At 46.7% G+C, this 24173-nt stretch overlaps 1 protein-coding gene across 2 annotated transcripts in view; it reads right to left on the bottom strand.

Annotated features, from left to right (window-relative positions):
• The window catches only part of ARSA (arylsulfatase A), a 47655-nt gene extending 33275 nt beyond the window's left edge, over positions 1-14380 (bottom strand). Inside the window, exons 1-4 of one of the 2 annotated variants that reach the window (XM_088447151.1) lie at positions 14162-14380; positions 13543-13852; positions 8408-8648; positions 8003-8221 (exon numbers count right to left, since the gene is read on the bottom strand). In XM_088447151.1, the coding sequence (XP_088303277.1) occupies positions 8003-8221; positions 8408-8648; positions 13543-13763 (681 nt within the window). In that variant the 5' untranslated portion in view covers positions 13764-13852; positions 14162-14380. The remainder of the gene's footprint in view (positions 1-8002; positions 8222-8407; positions 8649-13542; positions 13853-14161) is intronic. The other variant, XM_088447142.1, reaches the window with a different exon arrangement.
• Positions 14381-24173: the final 9793 nt, after the last annotated feature.

The raw sequence follows: 24173 nt of genomic DNA, 5'->3' as shown, positions 1-24173 counted from the left end.
TCTTGCTGCTGGTGCTAAAGTAAATTGAAGTTATTTTATTTTAAAAAGTCTGAGCTCACTGGGTGGAGACCCTGTGTAACTGTGGAATAAAGTACCTCAGTGTTCTGAGCAATACTATTCTGCTCTATTGTTTTTTTTACATCTATTATTACTTCCAATTTGAATACTATAAAACTTACTTTGACTCATCTGCAGTACCAGTCATTAAGCCACGTGCCAATTTACTTTATTTACTGGTATCACACCAAGGACAGTTAATTACACAGGGATAGGTCTTGATCCACAGTGTTATTAGATTAACAGTGATTGGTCACTTAGTACAAAAGACTAATGCGACTACTCAAAACCGCTAAAAGAAAAAAAAAAAATTCTTAGATTAATTTGCATAAGTGGTGATATTCTCTGTGTTTGTGGTCTTCTGTCGGTGGTATATTCTGCAAAGACTGAGGTTCTTAAGTTTAAGTAGATAAGGGTATTTCAGTGGTACTTTCAGGCTGTTTGTTTATGTTGCTGTGGGAATAAGTGGTTAGCGAGATCTTACCCTTGTTTCTTGAAGTGTCTCTATTTTAGAGGAATGCTGGTTTTCCTTGGAAGTTGTGCCTATTATCCTTCTAGGCAGGTCTAAGTATAACAATGAATGATTAGAGGCCTTGATGCTCTTTCTAATTTTTTGTAGCTTTGTGTGACAAAAGCGCTTTGTACTGTAGCAACACAGATGCCCTCTCTTTACGAAGGTAAATCGCTCTTGTTTTATGGAGGAGGTAGCTCTCCTGTGAATTTTCAATTACATTTTATGCTGTTTATTGCCATTATAATATTATGCTCTTTAGTGGCGTTTATAGATTTTCTCTAATTACAACTTTTAACTATGCGTTACTGCTTAACTTTTAAGGGTTTCTAGTCCACTTCCACACAAAAATGAACACACTCCTCAATGGTCTACACCAGAAAGAACTCGAATACCTGAACACCACACAACAGAATTATAGGTCTATTATCTTTCCAAGATACCAAAAAACTAGGAAGACTTCACCTCAGGGATAGAAGCCCACAAAAGCAAACACTTGAAGCACATAGAATATTTCCTTCAACCAATTGTCTGCAAACAGAAAAGCTACCTGACCACATGCGATATAACCTCCCTCTATACAGTCATAGACATCAAATTGGGATGTGGACACAACCATCACTACCAAGAGTCTACTCTACAGGAAAAACAAGTAGAATTCATCAAGCAGATATGTATTTCATACTTGACCACAAATATTTTTCATTCAAAGGGTACTTCTACACACAATTAAATGGCATAAAAATGGGCACCAAAATCTTCTCATGCCAAAATTTGAAAGACAACCACATCTGGAACAACAGTGCCCACAGCACCAAAATGGTACTATGATAGAGGGGATGTAGTCAGAATACAGACACCCAGTATGCCGTCTGACGGAATCCCGGCGTGGAATTCCCGATTTAGGACTAAAGATAGGCGTCTAAATTCCGACGCCTATTTTTAGCCCGATGACAGAATCCCGACAGACGGCTTCCCGAACTAAGGTAAGGTGGGGGTAGGGGTCGGTGTAGGCACCCCTGGGGGACTTAGGGTTAGCCACCTCCTTGGGAAGGGATAAAACTAGGGGAAGGGGGGGTCGGGGGGGGGTAAGGGTTGGCAACCCCTGGGAGGGACTTACGAGTTAGGCACCATCCAGGGAGCTTTAGGGTTAGGCACCCCTAAGGGAGGGTTAGGGAAAGAGCACTTACCTTAGCCATCAGGATTCTGCTTCTTCGGGCTTCTGGCATTTCACCCAGGGGCTACTCAGCCGTCGGGATTTCATACCCAACCCAACAGCGGAGCACACAGAACATCTTCATAAGAAAATGGGATAGGCACACTTTGGACACTTTGTTTAATTCATCAACTCCAAGAACCTCAACCCACACCACCATCATCAGCAACACACAAGCAAGCCGGAGTCCTGGACCTCACCACCTACATCTTCCAAATAATGAGAGTTATGGTTAACTCTCTTTCTTTGAAGTCCATAGGGTCCACAGGGAGACCTTGGGTATAGGTGGTGGTTGTGGCCTGGGCACCAGGCAGTTAAAGCTTTCAGCTCTCAGGATGCATCGGTCCATCCCCCTGTACCCCACCCCCGAGCCAGAGGCACCTCAGTACGCAGTACGTGACAAGCCAAAGGCCGGAGGAGGAGAAGAGAGAAGGAAGACTGGTACACACAAGAATCACACTCTCACGTAGGAGGAGTCGGGACACCGGTGACCTGAAACAGAGCCCATAAGAAGCCAGGTGCATCAGGGTGGGTGCCCTGTGGACCCTATGGACTTCGAAGAAAGTTATCAAAGCGAAGTTTTACCATAACTCTCATTTTATTCTTCAGGGTCCATAGAGAGACCTTGGGGATGTCCCAAAGAAGTTATTCAAGGGTGGGGACGCTCCTGCGCTGAGAGGAGAATACGGGGTTACAAAGGAAGCATCCTGAGAGGCAAATGTATCAAATGCATAGAACCTCAGAATTATATGGACAGAGAACCACGTGGCCGCCTTATAAAGCTGTACAGCAGAGGCACGACGGCGAGCTGCCCACAGAGCGAGTAGTAACAGTAGTCGTACAGGAAGGCCTGCCTGCGCGAAAGCCTGTGAGATAGTCGTGTCTGTTGGCTGGACATCCCTTCTTGTGAAATCCATAAAGCACAAATAAGGAGTCTGGTTTCCAAATAGAACTGGTACAGTCCACATAGATCCTGATGGCACGGACCACATCCAAGGAGGACTCACCTGCCAATAGGTCTGGTGATTGAAAGGCCGGGACTACAATTTCCTTATTAGTGTGGAAAGGAGTTTTAACTTTTGGTTTCAACTTTTGGAAGGAAACCAGGGCGCATCCAAAGCACAGCCCCGTCCTGATGGAATATTAGAAATGGGGAGCGACCCTAGATCTGACACCATTCTGGCAGACGCCATAGCCAGAAGAAAAAAAAAAAAAAAAAAATCTTCACTGTGAGCCACTTGAGTTCCACAGACTCCAGGAGGGTCAAATGGAGGGCCCCTGGAGGGGACGGAGAACTACTGACAAATCCCATGGAGGGACAAAGGGAGGTTGTATACGGAGGACACCCTGGAGGAAGGTGTGGACATCCGTTAGTGGAGCAAGTCCACGCTGGAACCAAAATAGATAGAGCAGAGACATGCACTTTCAGCGGGGCAAGGCGGAGTCCAAGGTCCAATCCAGCTTGAAGGAAGGCCAGGACTCTGGATATAATAAACACTTGGGGGTCATAGCTTCCGTAACGGCACCATTGGAAATATGTATGCCACACTCTGTGGTAGATCCGAGCAGATGCTGGCTTACGTGTTCTGAGCATAGTCTGGATCACAGAGCTAGAGAAGCCTTTGGACCTCAGGAGGAATGTCTCAAGAGCCAGCCATCAAAGACAAACTACTCAGGTCCAGGTAAAAGCAAGGACCCTGAGACAACAACTCCGGATGTTGAGGCAGCAGGAACGGAGTGTCGATGGAGAGACTCCGAAGATCTGAGTACCAATGACGTCTGGGCCAAACTGGAGCCACCAGCAGGACAGTGCCTCCGTCTAGTTTGCACTTACGAAGACCTTGAGGAAGAAGGGAGACTGGAGGGAATAGGTATGCAAACTGAAATGTCCACTTCACTGACAATCGTCTATGAAGGCTGCCTTGGCATCCCTTGTTCTGGACCCGTACAGCGGCAGTTCGTGATTGTGTCGAGAGGCCATGAGGTCCACCTCTGGTAGGCCCCATCTGTTCACTAGGAGTTGAAAAACCTCTGGGTGAAGAGACCATTCCCCGGAATGCACGTCATGACGGCTGAGGAAGTCTGCTTCCCAATTGAGAACTGCCGGAATGAACACCGCAGGGATGGCCGGGAGGTGACCCTCGGCCCATGTCAGATTACGTGACACTTCTATCAAAGCTGCCCGACTTAGAGTGCCTCCTTAATGGTTGATGCAAGCCACTGTTGTGGCATTGTCGGAATGTACCTGTACAGGTTTTCCTTTAAGTATGTGCTGGGCCAGTATAAGGGCCCTGCAGACACCTCGAAGTTCCAATATGTTGATCGGCAGGTTTGATTCGACTTATGTCCATCGGCCCTGGAAGGAGTGTTGACCGGTCACTGTGCCCCAGCCCCGGAGACTGGCGTCAGTTGTTAGCAGTACCCAGTCCGGGATCCAAAAGGGGCGACCCTTGATTAGATGAGATGTCTGTAGCCACCAAGATAGGGACAGACGAACCTCTGGAGAGAGCACCATCGTCTGAGCTCTGATCTGATGGGGAAACCCATTCCACCTGGAGAGGATTAGCCTTTGCAGAGGCCTGGAGTGGAACGGAGCATACTGCACCATGTCGAAGGTGGATACCATGGATCCCAGAACCTGCATTGCAGAGTGGACTGACACTCGGCGACTGTGGAGGAATCTGCGCACTCATAGTTGAATGTGTGGAGATCTTGTCTGATTTCAGAATCTGAGAATTTTTCTGACAATCTAGCAGTGCTCCCATATGAACCATTCTTTGTGAAGGATCCAGGGAGGACTTCTTCCAGTTGATTAACCATCCGTGCTTTTTAAAGGAGAGGGATGGTTAGTTGCAGATGGTGTTGAAGCACCTCCGGGGATTCTGCTAAGAGCAGGAGGCCGTACAGATATGGTAGCAGTCGGGCACCTGACCACGCAGGTGGGCCACTATTATAGCAATAATTTTGGTAAATACCCATGGAGCTGTGGATATCTAAAGGGCAGAGCCTCAAATTGGAAGTGTTGCTGTAGTATAGCAAAGCGGAGATATTGCTAATGAGAGGGCGTTATAGGTACATGTAGGCAAGCGTCCTGAATATCCAGAGATACCATAAAGTTCCCAGGCTCCATCGCTAGGATGAGCGAACATAGGGTTTCCATCCTAAACCTGGGTACCTAGCGGAATTTGTTAAGGGATTTGAGGTTGAGGATGGGCTGATGAGACCCATTTGGCTTCTGAACCAGAAAGAGTAGAATACTAACCAGTCCTTTGCTAAGATGGTGGGACTGGCACAATGACCTCTGCTTGCAGCAAGGACTGTATAGCTTTCTGGATTTGCAGGGCCTTGTTTGGGTCTGAAAGAAGGCATGTGCAGAAAAATTGGTGGGGTGGCTGTCTTAGAAATGAGAGGGCGGACCTGTGAGAGACTACTTCTCTTACCCAAGAGTCCGTGGTGGTTTGACACCAGCACTGGGTAAGCTGAAGAAGTCGGCCTCCTACTCTGGGGTCCCCCAGGGGGAGGCTCGTCCAGTCAGGCTGAGGGTTTGTCCTCAGATTTTGAAGCAGGGAGTCTATGGTCCAGGCCTGCTTGGTCCTGGGCTTGGCGGCCCTAGTGGAAGCAGACTGCCTAGGAAAGGACTGACATTTAGGCTTTCCTTGAGGACGAAAGGACCTAAAAGATGTATACCGAGGCTTTGTAGTAGCAGACGCTGAAGGCAGAAATGCAGTTTTTGATGCCGCCAATGTGGTTACAATCTTGTCAAGGTCTGGGCCAAACAACATTTCCCAGTTGTAGGGCAATACTTCTAAGCCCTTCTTAGAATCCGTATCAGCCTTCCATGAGTGAAGCCACATGGTACGGCGGGCAGACACCGCCGTGGCTGAAACTCTAGAAGTTAGGAGACTGGCATCTAATGTCGCTTCTCCAATATAGGAAGCTGCATGACGTATGTGAGCTATGAAAAGACATCTGATCCCTAGATGCATCTGAGGGAAAAAGAGTCTTCAAGTGTGTCAGCCCAGCTCTAGCCACCCATGCAATAGCCATGGTCAGACGAGCAACAGCCCCTGAAAGAGAGTACATCGATTTAAGGCAAGATTCAACCTTTCTATCCATAGGGATATGGAGAGAGGATACTGTAGGGATAGGCAATGTAGCGCTCTTAATTAATCGCATAATATGGGAATCTACCGCAGGGGGAGTCTCCAATTTTGAACAATGAGCCCCAGGAAATGTATAACAGAAGGTCAGACGTTTTCTGGGGTTGAAACCTCTTACCAGGCGTCTGACAGGCTGCTGCCATGTGTTCAGCTAGTTGATCCGATAGAGTGAATTCTGCTGAATCCACTTTCTGTTGTTTAAACAGTGGGTGCTTTGATTTAGCGGCTGGTTCGTCATCTTCTATTAGTAAAATGGATCTAACAGCTCGCACCAAAGTAGGAATATTAATTTTTGACTGACTCTATACCTCCCCCGGAGTGAAGTCAGTGTTAGGGAGATAATCATCTTCTGCCTCCTCAGATGACACCGTGGACTGTGAGGATAACATGGGACGCTTAGACGTTTTACTGGGTAGGGGCTTCTCATCTTGCAACATAGTTTGAAAGGCTGTTGGAAATAGCCACCAAACTCTGTACTGAGCTAGAAAATATGACTACCCATTGAGGTGGAACACGAGGTACCTGTATAGTCTGAACCTGTTGTGGCCACCCTAGAGGGGGGATTACAGCCGGGACCACTAGGCATCCGCAATAGTAGCCAGCACCTGAGAAAAGGAAGCCCAGGGTGGCTCCTGTGCAGGAGCTGGGGGGTTGGATTGGGCTGGTGGAGTATAACAGCTAACACATAACCCATCTTGTATCAAATCCTCCTCACTTAAGCTTGCAGCACATCATTTGCATGATAACAGTATGGGTGCAGATGCTTGCTTGCTACTCTTGCCCTTGCTAGACATAGCTGCAGAGTAGTACAGCACTGAGTATAATGTAACCGCTAGGTGTGTCGAATAAAAGTAGAAATACAATATACTGATCCTGTCTTATGCTTGGGTAAGCTGCAGGAGCGCACCGCACCTATATGGCACAGTTCAGTAACCAACTGTCACAAATACAAGAGATGTGAGGCAGGAGGAAACCCCTGAACACACCTGTATGTTAGGGCCAAGTAAGGAGAAAAAGGGAAAGGTATATGCTGACAGTATAGAAAAATATACAGACAGACAGCGCTAGCATAAGTTACATACAATGCAGAAATACAATATAACTGCAGAAGAGCACTACAATCAACTACACAGATTCTGTGGTCAGAGACTCAACATCTGGTAGGTTATAGCGCTACATAACCTGTCTCCAGGGTGACCAGACCCAGCGTTTCCCTGAGAAAGCTGTGGTTGAGTCTGAGAAAAAGGCCGCCGGAGACCTCTGAGGGGGCGTGGTCGGAGGAGGAGAGCAGCTCAGGGAAGCGAGACCACAGAAGAATGGTGCCCTAAGCTGAGAGGGAGGGGCCACTTTAATGGGGAAAACTGACCTCCCCATGCAGATTATTAACCACCAGGACGCTGGATTCCCACTCCATATGTACCTTGGTGGTCTAGAGGATCACTGTGGACAAAGCCTGTGTTCACTCTAGGCACCTCCGATCCGTCCCATGAGACCAGTGGTAAGTCTACCAATGTGCCCTTGTGTCCGAGATGCAATCTGTGTCCGTCCGGGGGGCGGCTACCCCCGGGATGCCCACAGAAATCCCCAGCTGGCATTGCGGTGGCGAAGGGGTAGCGGAGAGTAAGCGCAGACATCCTGTGGACAGTCTGCTGCTACCCGCTCAGCAGAAAAACTTACAAAAATAAATAAAATCATAAAATAAAAGTTATCTGGGCTGCCTAAGCAGCCCACTGCAAAATGGTGACCCGACCGGCAGGGCACTGACAAAACTGAGGTGCCTCTGGCTCGGGGAGAGGGTATAGGGGGATGAACCGATGCACCTTGGGAGCCGAAAGCTTTAACTGCGTGGTGCCCGGTCCTTAACCACCACCTACACCCAAGGTCTCCCTGTGGACCCTGAAGAAGAAAAAAACATTACTGCTCTGAAACAGACACACCACAGCAAAGGTAAGATTTCTTGAACCACATATTCCCACAGCATCAATAACAGTTTGAATATATTAAATATGTATTTTACAGCACTTGCATTTACTACAGTAGTAATTCTTGGTCACTCACATGTGAAGCATAGTACAGAAAGAACGGTTTCTTCTCCATCACGGATTGGGATATGAATGCCTTGTTAAATTGTTCGTACTTAGGAACAAGTTCAGTAAAGTTCACCGGTTGTTGTAGGATAGTTTCATTAATGAACACAGGCAGAAGAGATTCTCCCAAATCACACGTCCCATAGCAACGTGTGCTTGGGGGAAAACATATTAAAGTCTCACAGGGGCCCTGCAGAAACACATGCAAAAATAATATGCACACATATAAAAAGTTTTGCACTAATAGCAAACATCTTCATTAGCAGAAAGTAAAGTAGTTTGCATCACTGCCATTCTCTCTTTATACTGTGAATGCACAACACTGACTCAGCGGGTAACAAAATAAACATACACAGCCTTCAAGCTACCCTTTTACCTGATCATGTGAATAGGGAACTCCCAAGAAGTGCTCAAATCCCTGTCGCGTCGGCAGGAAAGTTCCATTTTGCCCTAGGCCCAGATGCCATTTGCCTGCCATGGCCGTGGCATATCCATATGATTGTAGTAGCTCAGCAATTGTTATTTCACTTAGTGGAAGTCCACCTACTGAGCTGGGATAGAACACCCCAGGGTACACTCCAGAACGAGTCTGAAAGCGACCGGTCAGAAGACTGGCTCTGCAAAAAAAAAAAAAAAAACACGGAAAAAATAAATTATCTCCTTACATGAAAGATATGGGGCTGGATGTAATAGGGTGCGAGTGTTCAGTATAAAAACAACTCGTACCTTCTCGCGTTTTTTGAAGGTGCAAGTTGGTGCCAGGACTCGCAAATGTAATAGCCTGCGAACGTTTGAGTCTACTACAAATAAAATAGATGAGATAATATTGTCTTTTGCAGGTGTCCCAGCAAGTCTGCCCTGCATGCTGGTACTTTGAGAACCACAAATACCAGCATGCGGGCCATTCGTGGCGTGCTGGTGTCTGTAGTTCACCTGCAAAATAGTAAAATAATATACACAACACACTCACTGTGATAATAAAATTGTACTAACACATACATGCACACTCACTATCTCACATAATCAACTAGTATCCCTGAAGCCATTTAAGTCCACTTGTGCAAGTAGAAATCATGACCCCGATCAAAAAAAACAAAACAAAAAAAACCAAAAAAAACAGTACTCACCTATACCTTGCATAGATCACGTCCTCTTTGGTCCATGTAGGCATCCAGGGAGTTAAAACAAAAAAAAAACAAAAAAACTGCATATCCGGTACATACCCTTCCTCTGTGCGAATGACAGGAACCCATGTGCCTCCTATCATTGCAGGAGCCACCAGAAAATCAGCGGGTGCCTCTGTAGGAGCTGCCCGCTGATTGGCTCTATGCGGTCAGGCTTCCTGTCAGCCTTTCCCCCATAGATTTCAATGCTGTGAAAACTCCATTGAAGTCTGCAGGGGGAACAGCTACATTATAGTTCATGAAGTTAACCGCAGGTTCACCTCAATTAACCCTGCAGTTACCATCAAAGGCTACAATGTAGCGGTTCCCACCAGAGACTTCAATTGAGTTTTCAAACCACTGAAGTCTATGGGGGAAAAGCTGACAGGAAGACTGACCGCATAGAGCCAATCAGCAGGCAGCTCCTATGGAAGTGCCCGCTGATTGGCTGCAATGACAGGAGACACGTGGTTTCCTGACATTTGCGTGGAGGAAGGGTTTTCCTTCTGTCCGTACTGGTATCAGGTATGCGGTTTTTTATTTTAACCCCCTGGATGACTACATGGACCGAAGAGGACGTGATCTACGCAAGGTATGGGTGAGTTATTTTTTTGTTTTGTTTTTACAGGTGTCATGGATTTCTACTTATATAAGTGGACATAAATGGCTGTTCAGGGATACTAGGTGAGTATGGTGAGATAGTGAGTGTGAGTCTGCATGTATGTGTTAATAAAATTGTATATCACAGTGTGTGTCTTGTGTTTATTTTTTTACTATTTCTTTTGCAGGTGAACTACAGGTACCAGCGGGTCCGTAATGCCCCACATGCTGGTACTTGTGAATCTTGTGAGAAGGCTTGCTGTGACCTGTAGTTCACCTGCAAAAGACAATATTATCTCATTTATTTTTTTACACCATACTCCACTATCAACCCAGCACCCACCACTCCAGGGGTGCCTGGGATAGCCCTGGAGAGGGAGAATGCTTTACTGGGGGTCCCCACCTCCCCAGGGTTCCCTGGCCTGGGTTGATTGATAGTCAGGTGTAATGCTTTGGCCGGGGGACCCAATGAAAAGGTTCCCTTGGCTGTAGCATTACTCCCCAGCTAGAAAGAGCCTGGTCCTGGTTATGGAAAATACAGGGGACCCTACTCATTTTGTCTCCTGGATTTTTACAACCAGGACTGGCTCTCCAAAGCCATGTGCTGGGTCTTAAAATACAGGGGACCCCTATGCATTTTCTTCCCTGTAATTTAAGAACCAGGACATGCTGTACAGAGCCCGGGGCTAGTTATGCTTCACAGAAACAAGCACATATCTCATGGATATGCGCATGTTTATGTGTTATTCCGACCTGCTCAGGCTAGACTCGCTAGCCTGCAGCTATTCTATTGTTTTGGAGCTTTTTTGGGAAGGTTTTGTGTGCGAAGCTTTAAATCACACCCTATTACATATGCGTTCGCTATTGCTTTCTATGGGAAAAGATTTGCATGCGATTTTACCCTTGCGATTTGGACAGTACCAGCATCCTATTACATCTGGCCCCCTGATCTTTACATGTTCTGAGTTGTGGCGAAAACCAGGCCTTGGCCTTGAATTTTAACCCAATTCTGTGACACAGACACGTGTGATCCATCAAAAGTGCCAAGTCAGACTCGTCCTAAACTTACCTGCCCTCTTTTTTTGTGGCTATATAAAAGAATTCTATTTTTTTTAAATTCTAAGGAGTGTTCCGAAAAAAAAAAAAAAACCTAGAAAAAAAATTGTGTGTACTATATTGATGTTGGAATGTGACAAGTCCGAAATGTGGCAAAACAGGCTCAATGAGAAAAGCCTGTGGTGAAAGTTTATTTGTATGCAAATTTCAACAACTACAGTACAATAAAAACCATTTAAATCACAAAAGATTTAGATAACCATTCTCTTAAATCAGTACAGACATAAATGAGTATTCACCATTATTTAATAATGATAATAAAAGGATAAAACTTGAAATGAATGAAGGGTTGGTTTTAAAGATCAGAAGTGACTTTGACTCTGTCCAATATTGGAAATACAGGTGTACTATGGCCGCATTCTTTTGTATATGGAAGGCAGCAAATTAGGTGCATTTATGCTTTATGGTTTGTAAATTACCTTTAGAGATTTTGGTATTTTAAAAAAAGAGTGTGGATCATTAGATCGGACGCGTCTTGTTCGACCATTAACTGGTCGACCACGTTAGTTCGACATGTAGTTTAGGTAGACAAAGTATAGATCGACAGGAACAATAGTCAGTAATATAGTCGAATGGTACATTAGATCGATATGTAATATATCGAATGTGTAAGATCGAAAGGTATATAAGGGCGACACACCGTAGATCGACAACTAATAGTTAGACAAGGATCCAAGTTCGAAACCAAATAGGTAGACAAATAATAGATCGACAGTTAATAGATCGACACCACACAAATAGATATAATAACAGATCGAAATCATATAGATCAACAGTTAATACATCAACAGATAAGAGATCGACTAGTCCAAGATCGATGCCAACTAGGTCGACACGTTACTTTTAGACAATACAAAAAAGGTATACATATCCTACACGATGCCCGCTAATAGCACATCTCTCGACGCTATTTCCAACTGTGGAACTACAGGTCCCAGCCAGTCCTTTCATCCCTGCAAGTGCTCCTGGCCATGCTAGCCCCCTACAGTCACACTGCAGCCCTAGACCCTAATTGCTGGGCACCCCCATGCTCTGCAGTGCACCCCTTCATCAACCCCCTCCCCCGTGCTCCCTGCTGTTCCTCGGCGCCTGAACCTGGGCTTAAGACGCAGCCCCACTACTAGCGGCCAGCAGAAGTTAGGTCGATCAAACAACCGTATACCTTTTAAAACAACAATATTAATTTATCATGCACTATTTACTGTGTACAACATCTACTGTCACAATGTAAAATTTTTCTTAATCTTCAGATTTGTTTTTATAAAGGTTTATTAACATTTGTTGTTCTCTCAGAGGTGGGGGCACTGCATAGGGGGATCACTACTGGCGGCACTGCATAGGGGGGAATCACTACTGGGGGCACTGCATAGGGGGGAATCACTACGGGGGGCACTGCATAGGGGGGAACCACTACTGGGGGGCACTGCATAGGGGGGAACCACTACTGGGGGGCACTGCATAGGGGGGAACCACTACTGGGGGGCACTGCATAGGGGGGTCTATATAAGGGGCACTGTAAAAGGGCCACTACTGGGGGCACTGTAAAAGGGGCACTACATAGGGGTAGAACACTACTGGGGGCACTGCATAGGGGGGAAATGTATAAGGTCCACTGCTACTGGGGGCATTAAGGTGCATATGGAATGGAAAGGAATGTTCCCAGAGGGACGAGAAATGGGGGGGGTGTCAGTTTGACACGCTCCCATTTTTCAGTGGCCATGCCCCTTGTGGCATGTGGCCCTGCCCACTTTTTGGCACAGATAGGGGTGGAGGGGAGGCTCTGTTTTTCATCTTGCACTGGGTTCCAAATACCCTAGTTACGCCACTGTGGTCAAGTCAGGAAGGCCAGGAGGAGAGGGGAAGAGTGAGACCAGCAGCAGCCACCAGGAAAGGGAGAAGGAAGATGATGGGCCAAATGTAATAGGGTGAGTTTAGAAAAGTGAGAGTTTCTGACACTTTTTAAACTTTGCCAATGTAATAGAGTCCAAAAACAAAGTAACAGAGTGAACTTGCATGTTTTTTAGACTTAAAAAACTCTCCCGATTTAAAATCTCATTCAGAGGTTTTCCCATTTTGAAGATAAAACTCAACCAATGTGAGAGATTACTGCTAAACTCTCACATTTTCTAAACTCTCACCCTATTACATTTGGCCCTATATATCCTTTGCGGATTCTCCTCCCAGGTGGCTCAGCTGGTAAGACAAGCAACAATGAGCACTTGGTAAATTGCGAGCACACATTGCCTCCATAGAGGTCAAAGGAGACAGTATGGGTATGCAAAAAAATATGACACTGATGGAGTAAAAGTTTTCCTTACACAATGCATAAATATATATATATATATATATATATATATATATATATATATATATATTTAAATAATTATGCACATCTAAAAAACATTTTTTTTTTTTCTACTTCTCAAAAATATTAAAGACCATTTACTTGTGAAAGCACTGTTAAAAGGACTTCGCCCCATTGATAAATAGGCCCTTTAATCTCCAAGGACGTTATGACTATATTATCTGTATTGTAACCTTCAACCTGATAACTAGGCCTACACAGTGAGAGTTAATGTGGGAACTTATGATATGCACATATTGCCCAGGATATCTATACATAATTTCTTACCTGGAAGGTGAACACAAAGAAGCTGCAGAGTAGAAATCTGTAAACCGTAGTCCTCTTGCTGCCATTAGGTCAAGGTTAGGAGTCAGGGAACGTGGGTGTCCATAGCACCCCAAATCACCATAGCCCAGATCATCAGCAAATATCAGGATGATGTTTGGGGGCTCAGACGATACAACAGCACATATAAGAAACCCAACTGTAAAGATGATCCAGGGTGTCATGTTTAGTGTTTCTTTGTGTGTGGAATGCAGACTTGCTTCCTTAGCTCTTCTCCTTCCCAACAGAAAGAGAGAAGAGAACACACTGCTGGCTGAAATAATACAAAATTAAACATCATTAGGAGGCGGATCCAAGTAACTAAGATACAGAGGTGACAAACTAATGCAGACTGTTGAGAGGACAGCTGTAATAGTGTCATGAGGAAGATATTAGAACAGCAGCTGATAGCAACATTACCGCAGAGAGGAGGCAGCATATCATTCCTAACAAACAGCGTGCATTTATCACAGGGGTCTGTCTATATAAATATCAGTATGGTCACTCACATCCATGGGTCGTTCACAAATACATGCCCGGCCGCACATCATTATTATAAACTAGTAATAGTATTATTTATTACCTTACCTGTCTCCTCATCCGCGCAGCAGATCGCAAAATATGCAGGGAATAGTAGTACTAGTATTCTTTAGTAAGGTGCCGGCAGGGATTCAACCAATGATATCGCCGGTGTCCTTGTTTCCTGCACCTCTCTAATGTATCTCATGTGATTGTTACTTCCTGTTTGCTAGATGCGACAAATCTCCTCCTCTGCTATAATAATGATGCAGAGAGGCACGTGTCTGTGTACAGCTGCAGCAGTCAGTCAGTGCTTCTCTTTCCCCCGCCGCCCGCAGGGTCCAGGGAGCACTGACTGGCAGCAGCTATCGAAGCTGTTAGTGGAGTGTGCTCACAGTGCTGTGCTGTGCATACATGAGCATTGTGTGAAGAAATACGAGGGAAGCGCTGACCGAAAACCTTTTGGTTATGGTGCTTGTGGGACAGGAAAAATGTGTTGTGAACGCTAAACTAAGTATAACGATGTAATAGGCATTTTAGTTATTTTATTGGTAATAAAAGAATGGTGTCCAGCTGCAGTGCAGGTAATAACACAGGGCTTGCTTCAGCATTGCACGTACAGATTCCCGATAATCGGGAATCTGCGTGTGCACAGGACCCTTTCTGTGAATATGCAGAACAGGTACTGCATGATCACACGCAGACCCTTCTATGCCTCTGTCTGATAGGGGACACACAGGCATTCCCGGAAATAGGGGGCATGTCCGTCCCGTTTTCTAGGAATGGCAAGGCCAGGGACTGCATCCACGGACACAGTTTCCTGGCCTCGCATGCCGGAGAGTAAGCCTCAGCGGCCCAGCACCGTCCATCATCGTGACCGATGGTCACGATGGTGATCCCGGCCTGCGACCTTGGTTGCAGTGTGGGGATCACAAATGTAGCAGGGGGTGTCATACACCTGCTGCATTTGCATATTTGCAAGGACGGAATTACAAAGCAGCCTGCGTACAGCTTTGCAATTCCGTCTGAGGCTGAATCACTCCCACAGGGTGTACAGCCATGGCCAAAAGGTGTGAGAATGACACAAGTATTGGTTTTCACAAAGTCTGCTTTTTCAGTTTTTATGATGGCATGAAGAGTGATCAGATTAATTACAATTATTTGCATAGTCCCCCTGCCATAACAATGAACTTAGGGGGTCATTCAGACCCGCTCGCGAGCGGCAGTACGCTCGCAAGCGGGTCGGTGTTCCCCACTGCGCATGCGCACGATGGAGGGAGCTCCGTCGTGCGCATGTGCGAGACCCGGCGAGCGACGGGCTCACCATCGCTCCGGGTCTCGCAGCAAAGGTGGCGTGCTGTCGATATTGATTGACAGCACGCCCCCTTTGGTGGGCGTGCCTGCCAGACGGAGGCGTTCCCATGGGATAGATAGAGCCAAAATCACTCCAGGGCTTGCGGCAGGGAGACCCTACCACAGGGTCGCGATGGTCAAGACCATCGCAACTATCATCATGGCCGCTCGCATATGCTGTGGGTGGTCACCCACAGCTATGCGAGCGGCCACCCACAGCTATGCGAGCGGCCAGGAGGCCGCTCCAAAAACAGGTAGGAGGGCCCTGATTCAGAGCGAGCGCTCTGGTCACAGCGTTCAGCTCTGAATCAGGCCCTTAATCCCAAAAACAACATTTCCACTGCATTTCAGCCCTGCTACAAAAGGACCAGCTGAATGTCAGTGATTCTCTCGTTAACACAGGTGAGAGTGTTGACGAGGACAAGGCTGGAGATCACTCTGTCATGCTGATTGAGTTAGAATAACAGACTGGAAGCTTTAAAAAGGAGGGTGGAGCTTGAAATCATTGTTCTTCCTGTGTTAACCATGGTTACAGGGGCGGATTGGGATGGAAAACCAGCCCGGGAAATTTATGGAAGCAGCCCTAATGGGAGGGTGGCCTGTTGAGGGGTCGGGATCCCTCCTCACTGGGCCTGATTCTGAGTTGGACGCAAAAAATTACGCTTTCACTTTGCTTTTTACATAGAACCCAGTGTGAATCTCACATGTGTGTGTGAAAATTTAGTGTGGATATGGCTAATACACTCTTCCCAAAATACACATTAAAGCAAAAAACCATCCACACATAAATTAATATTTAAAAACATTCATATATACAGTACACACACACACAATCTAAATGTAATGGCCAGCGTTGCCTAGCTTTCTTTTTATTTGTTTTAACTATTGCTGTTCCCAGTGCTGCCTGAATTTATTTTTTTCATACTCTCTCTCCTGCCCCATTTTTCCTCCCCTCTTCCCCTTCTTATTTCATCTCTCGCTTTCCGCTGTTATTTCCCCATATCTCTTTTCTCCCTCCACAATTTCCCTTTTTGCTCTGATATTCTCCCTCATCCCGTTATTTTGTCTCTCTCTTCCCTCCCATCTTCCACTTTCCCCCTCTCGCTCTCCTCCCCTCTGTCTGTGTCTGTTTCCGTTCTTTCCTGCAAATTTTTTGTGATGGAGAACATTGATGGTGATTGTGTGTTACGTAGCGTGAGTGTTAAGCTGAATATCCACTTGCCGATATAAATGGACGATTGAACAATAACGACTTTGTTATCGTTCAGTTGTTCATTAATCATGCAGTGAATATGCCGGAAACGACCAGCGATGCACGCTCCCGATGGTCGTTGTCGACTTCGCTCATCGCCCGAACATGACGGTCAAACTGACGATATCGTCAGGTTGAGCATGTTCGCGGATGAGGGAGGGTGCCTGCCCTGAATGACATATCGTTCACTGTAGGCACAAGGGCCCTCATTCAGAGCCACTCGCTAGCGGCAGTACGCTCGTTCCGAGCGATGTTCGCACATCTGCGCATGCGTACGGTTTTTAGTACGCATGCGCGAACCAGTCAGTGCGGCCGAAAATCGTTGGTACGCAATATAGCGAGGGCCTGCTATTTTGAGTGACAGAATGAGGCATATGTGGGTGGTAACAGGGGAAGGTGCTTGAAAACGGGGAGTGGAGATCCGAACGCAGGCGTGCTTAAAGGTCAAAACGGGCGTTTTAAGGGAGTGCATAATTAATACAGCAGCGTCATTGACCACGTCACTTGGTTTTTTTTAACTCAGAACTGCTCGCAAAATAGCGGTTGAAAACACCAACCACAAGAATAGCGAGCAGTTCATACGCTGTACGATGTACTCGATTAATCTAATAAATAGCGGACATGACGTATGATGCGTGCGGCCAGGGGGCGTTTTTATCAAAAAAACGAGTGTATGTTTTGCTCGCTCGTTCAGACTTAGAGGTGGGAACAGACTGCAATTTGCGAACGGATCATTTGAATAGCCACCCCTTGTTTTTGAACGAACGACCACAAATAGCGAACGGCTCTGAATCAGGCCCAATATCCACTGTACAGTATAATGAACAACTGAACGATAACCTTTTTATTCAGTCCTTCATTGTTGGCAAGTGGATACCTGCCTTTAGGGTGAGTGTGTGATGGTAACATTGTGGGTGTTTGTGTGGTACTTAGCTTGAGTGATAGTGTGACTGGCAGGACTGTAAATGAAGAGTGTAGGGACATTATGGGTCAGTGTGAGTGATACACAGGTGAATGTGACTGAGTGACAGGACAATGACGGTCAGAGTAAGTGACAGTGAGTATGAGTGGCAGGAATATTGGTAAGGTGACGAGCAGGGTAAGGACGCACAGTGTGAGTTACAGGGAGGGTGAAGGCAGGGACACAGGGGGGAGTTACAGCGAGGATGAGGGCAGGGACAGAGGGTGAGTTATAGGGAGGATGAAGGCAAGGACAGTGGAGGGGAGAATTACAGGGAGGGTAAAGGCAGGGACACAGAGAGGGGAGTTAAGAAGCATGGCGAGTGCAGCGAGGGGACAACTTTCTTCTCTACCGTGCTCTACCATGAGGGGAGGGACACAGAGGGGGAGCTACAGGGAGGGTGAGGACAGGGACACAGAGGGGGGGTTACAGGGAGAGTGAGGCCAGGGACACAGAGGGGGGGTTACAGGGAGGGTGAGGGCAGGGACACAGAGGGGATTACAGGGAGAGTGAGGACAGGGACACAGAGGGGGAGTTACAGGGAGGGTGAGGGCAGTGACACAGAGGGGGAGTTACAGGGAGAGTGAGGGCAGGGACACAGAGGGGGAGTTACAGGGAGGGTGAGTGCAGGGACACAGAGGGGGAGTTGCAGGGAGGGTGAGGGCAGGGACCCAGAGGGGGAGTTACAGGGAGGGTGAGGGCAGGGACCCAGAGGGGGGGTTACAGGGAGAGTGAGGGCAGGGACACAGAGGGGGGGTTACAGGGAGGGTGAGGACAGGGACACAGAGGGGGGGTTACAGGGAGGGTGAGGGCAGGGACACAGAGGGGGGGTTACAAGGAGGATGAGGGTGGGTGAGTCACAGAGGGGGTCACAGGGAGGGTGAGGGTGGGGACACAGAGGAGGAGTTACAGGGAGGGTGAGGGCAGGGACACTGATGGGGAGTATGTATGTATAGAGAAAGAGAGAGCATCTAGGAGGAAGGCATGTACAATTATTATGTAGAGGAGTACTGGCATGATATATATATACACATACACACACACACACGCGCGCGCACACACACACAGTATATAACATAACTAAGGCAGGCCTAAAGCAAGGTGTACAAATTCATAGTAAGAGGAAATTCATTAAACTTTTTATATATATATATATATAATATATATATATATATATAAAATCACTTATCTTTTCAGGGCCTGTCTAGCTGTGATGGCACTACAAGTCCCAGCACATCCAGTTAACAAAGTGTGCTGAGGCTTGTAGTCTCCTCACAGCTGGACAGGAAGTCAGTGATCTGTTTGCAATCTAGGACACCTGAGCCTCTTACCTAGAGCACCAGGTCATGCTGTGACAATAGTACGGCGGCTGCAGGGTCCAGGTTCACAGGATGATGACAGACCATGCTGGAGTACCGCTGGGAATGAAAGCTGAGGAGGATGAGGAACCGCCCCGCCCCCCGCAATCCCGCTCCTGGATCCGAACTGCGTGTCTCGCTGCCCGCACTTTTGAGGGGTGGTCTTGTGCACAAATGGACCACCCCTTCTAACACAGCTGCACTCTGCCTGTTCCCCGGCTGGAGCAACCATACACTCTGCTGTACTGCCGAGTCGCTGCAGCGCTGCTCTTGGCTAATGGCACTATGAAGTGCTTGCTACCCGGAGCAGGTGACAGCTTCCTGTTTGCGTTCCCTAGGAACGCAAATCTAGGAAGCACGGCACCCGGCCCAGCACTTAGAAATTGGCCCGGCAGCCGATGTCAGCAGGCCCGGCAGGCAGTGTCACCCGGCACGGCAGAGGGGTGTATGGGACCGGCCCAGCGGGAACTATCCCGCTGTCCCGGTGGCCCAATCCGCCCCTGCATGGTTACCTGCAAGGAAACACGTGCAGTCATCATTGTTTTGCACAAAAAGGGCATCACAGGCAAGGATATTGCTGCTAGTAAAATTGCACCTAAATCAACAATTTATCAGATTATCAAGAACTTCAAGGAGAGAGGTTCAATAGTTGTGAAGAAGACTTCAGGGTGCCGAAAGAATGTCCAGCAAGCGCCAGGACCGTCTCTTAAAGTTGATTCAGCTGCGGGATTGGGGCACCACCAGTGCAGAGCCTGCTCAGGAATGGCAGCAGGCAGGTGTGAGTGCATCTTCATGCACAGTGAGGTGAAGACTTTTGGAGGATGGCGTGGTGTCAAGAAGGGAAGCAAAGAAGCCACTTCTTTCTAGGAAAAACATCAGGGACAGACTGATATTCTGCAAAAGGTACAGAGATTGGACTGCTGAGGACTGGGGTAAAAAGTTATTTTCTCTGATGAATACCCATTCAGATTGTTTGGGGCATCTGGAAAAACGCTTGTTCAGGGAAGGGAAAGAAAGGTGAGTGCTGCCATCAGTCCTGTGTATTTCAGCCATGTAACAGATCAGGCAGATGAACCAATATTGCACAGGCGGCAAAGAGAAACTGAAAGTCTAATAAAAAAAAATAGGTAGCGCTCCATCAGTCCTGTGTCATGCCAACAATAACTCATTCTGAGATTATTCATGTGTGGGGTTGCTTCTCAGCCAAGGGAGTGGGCTCACTCACAGTTTTGCCTAAGCACACAGCCATGAATAAAGAATGGTAACAAAACATCCTGCAAGAGCAACTTCTCCCAAACATCTAAGAATAGTTTGGTGGGGCGTGGCCACGGCGTCTATGGAGTAGCACACACAGTTGTGAGCTCTCCAAATTCAAGATCCTGCACTATCTCCTGATACAGCGCCCCTGGGATACAGTGACCTGTGCAGGCGTCGGAAGTCCTGAGGTACCTGATACGCTGGGTCTGGGAGAATTCTGCAGCCTCCTCAGCCTTGTTGACGCTGATTTCTCCGGTGGCTGTGATAGCCACTACGGATCACGTGGGACGCCGGCGGGCTCCGTGTTTCCGCGCGGCGCTGCTCCATACAGCCCTGTGTGCATGCCTGGCTCTCTCTGGTGCTGGCTGTGGCGCTGAGCCCTCTCCCCTGCTGTGAGACCCTGCTGTGAGACCTTGCTGCTGCCCTGATCCCCTGCCTGGGTGCCTCTCCCCTGAGTGCTGGGGGTGCTGCTGGCCGCCATTTTGGGTTGGATGCTGGATTTGTGAGCTCCTGATATAGTCAGTGTTGGTGCTCCTGATATATATTTACTACCTACTTTATATCACTATCCTCTCTCACATATTTTAAATATGGGGAAAACTCATCATGCTGCTGCAGCAGCGAAGCTGGAGCGTTATTCGCACTCATCGACGCCGCAGCCCCTGCCTCGTGATGAACAGGATGTCGGATCCCCTCCTGCATCTCCTATTCCTGATACTGTGCCACAGGACTCCTCAGGGGCCACATTGCAAAGCGTGTTGGATGCAGTCACGGCTAGTGAGACAAGACTTGCTGATAAAATTGGCAAAGCGCAGTCTGACCTATCTATAATTCATCACGATCTACAGCGTGTCCGGGAGAGAGTGGGAGAGGTGGAAACACGTACTTCTACGCTTGAAGATACGGTATCTCCGCTAAAAGAGAAAGTGGCTACCTTGGATTCTCAGATGGCTGCGGTACATAAAAAGATGTCGGATATGGAGGGGCGTCTTAGGCGCAACAACGTCAGATTTGTGGGGTTGCCAGAAAAAGAGGAAGGCTCGAGCCCAGAGGAATTTCTGGAAAATTGGCTGCTGGAAACATATGGCCGGGAGGCCTTTACTTCACACTTTGCGGTGGAGCGGGCTCATCGTGTGCCGACCAGACCGCTTCCTCCTGGAGCACCTCCGCGTACTTTCATTGCCAAATTCCTACACTATCAAGATCAGGACACTGTGATAAAGCTGGCACGCAAGGTCCTATGGACACTAAAGGTCCTATGGAACGTAACGGTTCCCGGATTTCGGTGTTCCCTGACTTCTCCGTCGAGGTTCAAAAGCAAAGGGCACAGTTTCTTTCAGTCAAGCGTCGCCTGCGAGATCTTAATATTCCATACGCCATGCTGTTCCCTTCTAAATTACGAGTGGTTGCGGATGGCGAAACAAAATTTTTCTTCACCCCGAGAGAGGCTGCTTCGTGGCTGGATCGCCGTGTCCCGGCCAGGAGGCCGTTAATAAATGACTGAACATGGACCATAATTCCTGATTTGAGTAGCACGTAACTATGCTATATATGTGAATACCAACATGTACAAGTGATCTTTTTTCAGGTCGTACCAATATTGATCTAGTAATGCTATTTTCGATATTATGTGAATTTTGTTATGGTATTCCCATATTCTGTTTTTTCTTTTTTCCTGTGATTATGCATAGGGTTTCTCCAATTGTTAGGGAATAGTGCGGATTAATATGATAACTATTCTCTCAAATATTTGAGTACCTATGCTCCATAGCCTAATAGTATCTTATTTTAGGTCAGGACGATATCTTGTTCTTATTTTTCTATCCCCGGGGTGTGCAGTTTTGGGGAGTTCCCTGTGTTTAGGGGTCATTATATATTTTGCCTCACCCTGTACATGGGATAAATTGTTATATGCTCATTTGGTAAACTTATTTATCTATTGTTACCTGTTGAGGGAGGGGCGTGGGAATAGGTATGCCACAGTTGGGGTTGGGTATACAGGGAGGGGGGATAGAAGGGGTAAGGGTTGTAATGTTATCATTTTATTATTTTTTCTTTTCTTTTTCCTTTAATCTCCTATGTGGTCACAAATTATCCTATACTGCAGCATTGTGGGTTTTACTCGGGGTGTGCTTATGTTTTGGGTATATGCGAGAATGTCTTATGGGTATATACTCTGGGAGGAGATGCTGTATTGACTAGATTATTATGACGCAAACTAATATCAATGTTCTCACTTGGAATGTAAGAGGCCTTAATGACAAAATAAAATGTTCCCTAGTGCTGCGACAACTTAAACACTATGGAGCAGATATAGTCTGCCTTATGGAGACACATCTGGTAGGCGGGAAATTGCTCTCCCTTAAAAAGCCGTGGGTGGGGTGGGCTCATCATGCGTCACACACGACCGCTTCTAGGTGGGTCTCCATACTCGTCCGCAAATCGGTCCCTTTTATACTGGAGACGGTACAGATTGACTCAGGGGGTCGTTATGTCTTTTTAAACTGCAGGATTAATAATATATCACTTTTAGTGTTAGCATTATATATACCACCTCTGTACTCCTCTGTAGTTTTAAAGAAAGTAGCGGAGTTTATGGCCCTGTCCCCAGGAACGTCTACAATCTGTGTTGGAGATTTCAATAATGTTCTGGATCAAGACTTGGATAGAAGGGGTACAACTCAGAGGGGTCCCTCATTACATGGCAACAGGTTCTCAGCTTATGTGTCTGGGCTGGGCTTGGTCGATGCGTGGAGGACGAAAACCTCTAATGCAAGGCAGTTTTCTTGCTTTTCCTATTCCCATCTCACATTCTCCCGGATTTACCTGGCGCTACTCACGCAGGATATGCTGCCTAGAATTAAATCCGTGCGCTACGAGACCAGGGGAATCACGGACCATTCTCCATTAACACTTAGCTTAGACCTGGGATGTCAAAGGGACCAGTCATTTTGGAAACTTAATCCATTTTGGTTGACTCACATGGGGACGGGCTCTGATTTGGAAGAATTATGGAAGGAATATTTTGAACTTAACCGTGGTACAGCCCCGGATCAAATAGTATGGGACACTTTTAAGTCTTTTCTTAGGGGGACTCTGATTAAACGAGTTGCTGATCTGAGGTCTTTTTATAAAAAAAAGGAATTGGAGCTGGAGGCCACATGCCAATCATTAGAGCTTACGTATCTTGCAGATGGATTAGAGTCATCTAGGATCGCATGGCTGTCCGCACAGAGGGCATGGAATGAATGCTTGACAGATAAGGCTCGATACAAATTTCTATTCAACTCACACTCTAGATATGCAACAGGTGATAGACCTGGTAGTTATTTAGCCAATCTGGCAAGATTGGAATGTCCTTTAATAACTATAGCAGAGATTTTGGGTTCAGGGGGTGTAATTTATGACCAAACACCAAATATTACACAGGAATTTGTTAGATACTATCAGCAACTGTATAGTTCTGGCATGACATATAGTATTGAAGAAATGTGCCATTATCTTAGGACTATATTATCTAAATATACCTAAATTATCTTCTGAGGCTAAAGAATTTCTGGATTCCCCTTTGACTCTGGAGGAAATTGACATAGCTATAAGATCCTTTCCAAACGGTAAGGCCCCAGGATTAGATGGGATCCCCTTGGAGTTATATAAAAAACATAGTCAGTTTTATGTGCCCCGTCTACTCGAGCTATTTCATCAATTGTTTGAATGTAATTCTCTCCCCCAGTCCATGTCAGAGGCCCTTATAGTTGTGTTACCAAAGCCGGGGAAAGACCCTAAACAGATGGAGTCATACCGACCTATTTCTCTCCTCCCTACAGACATTAAAATCCTTGCTAAAGTTTTGTCCATTAGGTTAAATCAGGTGATTGCCCAGCTGATACACTCA

This window comes from Taudactylus pleione, unplaced genomic scaffold (genome assembly GCF_031769625.1).
Source record: "Taudactylus pleione unplaced genomic scaffold, aTauple2 ptg000019l, whole genome shotgun sequence".
Taxonomy (NCBI): Eukaryota; Metazoa; Chordata; class Amphibia; order Anura; family Myobatrachidae; genus Taudactylus; species Taudactylus pleione.
The sequence above is the reverse complement of the archived record's forward strand: the minus strand, read 5'-3'. Positions and strand labels throughout refer to the sequence as shown.